Source organism: Berghia stephanieae, chromosome 1, assembly GCF_034508935.2.
Source record: "Berghia stephanieae isolate SIO BIC M18660-M18661 chromosome 1, UCSD_Bste_1.3, whole genome shotgun sequence".
NCBI lineage: Eukaryota > Metazoa > Mollusca > Gastropoda > Nudibranchia > Aeolidiidae > Berghia > Berghia stephanieae.
Genome location: NC_088360.1, coordinates 16,274,508 through 16,275,733, shown reverse-complemented (window position 1 = coordinate 16,275,733; position 1,226 = coordinate 16,274,508). Strand labels below are relative to the sequence as shown.

Sequence of the window (1,226 nt, the reverse complement as noted above, 5' to 3'; positions counted from 1 at the left end):
CCCCCTTCTTGTTTGCGAAAAACAGCACCATCTCGTCAGACATTAAATTCGACAAGTGAATTTAGAGACAGGCTTCAGGATATTGATGAGTTTATCAATTTTTCTTAAGAAAGATTTACTTGAAAATACAGAAAATGAGTTGGGAAAAAACTTTAAAGATTATTTTGTTCAAGAGATTTCCTCTAATGTGTTGTTGGACTGTCTTCAGATTCTGAGTTTAGTCTTCATAGCCGTGCTAGGATCGGTATGGTCCACTCATTTAGTATCTACTTTACAGTTAAAGAGGTGAACGATGATCACAGCATCAGGTCAATTCAATATGAGGTTTATTTGGAATTAAACAAAGCCAACACCAGACTTTCTCAGATGGAACCTTAAAGCGTTGGAGTGAACTTACAGAAATACTTCGATTCTACACACTGGACTCCCAACTAGAAGGTGAGTTAACCTACTATTTTAATTTTTAAATGCGTTAGCGTCAGTTTTATTATCAACGTGAACATAATAATAATAATAATATAATAATAATAATAATAATAATAATAATAATAATAATAATAATAATAATAATAATAATAATAATAACAATAATGATAATGATAATAATGATGTTGATGATGATGATGATGATGATGATGATGATGATGATGATGATGATGATGATGATGATGATGATAAGAAGAACTATTACCCTTGTTGTGTTGCTGTTGTTTTTGATTCGTTATAGATTCACGAAATTAAAATTTTGAAATGCATTTTAAAAAAAAAATTCATTGTTTCCAATCATGTATCGTCTATTTCATTATCTTCTACTTTTTTTTTCATTGCAGATGAAGAAAATGAATCCTCATTAGAGAAGTCTAAGGCTATCCAGAAATTTATAGAACGCCAGATTCAGCTCCTGAATGCTCAGAAAAATCAACGGATTTACTTTCCAGATGATTTAATTCTTGCTTTTTCGTGGTCCACGAGGTCAAGAGTGCTATATTCTTCTTTACGTGGTCACCTTTATCTCCCTTCTAAGTCCACCCTGGGAAAAATTACACGACAAACCAAAAAGGTAGCAGCTTTCACCATCTATTCTAAATTTTTCCAATAGCAGGAACTACGAAGCAGAGCGTGTGTTGTGCCAAACTCTGAGTTAACAGAGTATTTTAATTCTAGGGACAGGGATGGTTTATCTTCACTGTGCGAGTTGTTTTTAGAATTTTCACTCCTTTCATATT

General features: G+C 32.5%; 1 protein-coding gene across 1 annotated transcript in view; it reads left to right on the top strand.

Annotated features, from left to right (window-relative positions):
• The window catches only part of LOC144979840 (uncharacterized), a 10,723-nt gene extending 9,497 nt beyond the window's left edge, over positions 1-1,226 (top strand). Inside the window, exons 4-5 of the mRNA XM_078927460.1 lie at positions 357-438; positions 831-1,226. Coding sequence (XP_078783586.1) covers positions 357-438; positions 831-1,099 — 351 coding nt within the window. The 3' untranslated portion in view covers positions 1,100-1,226. The remainder of the gene's footprint in view (positions 1-356; positions 439-830) is intronic.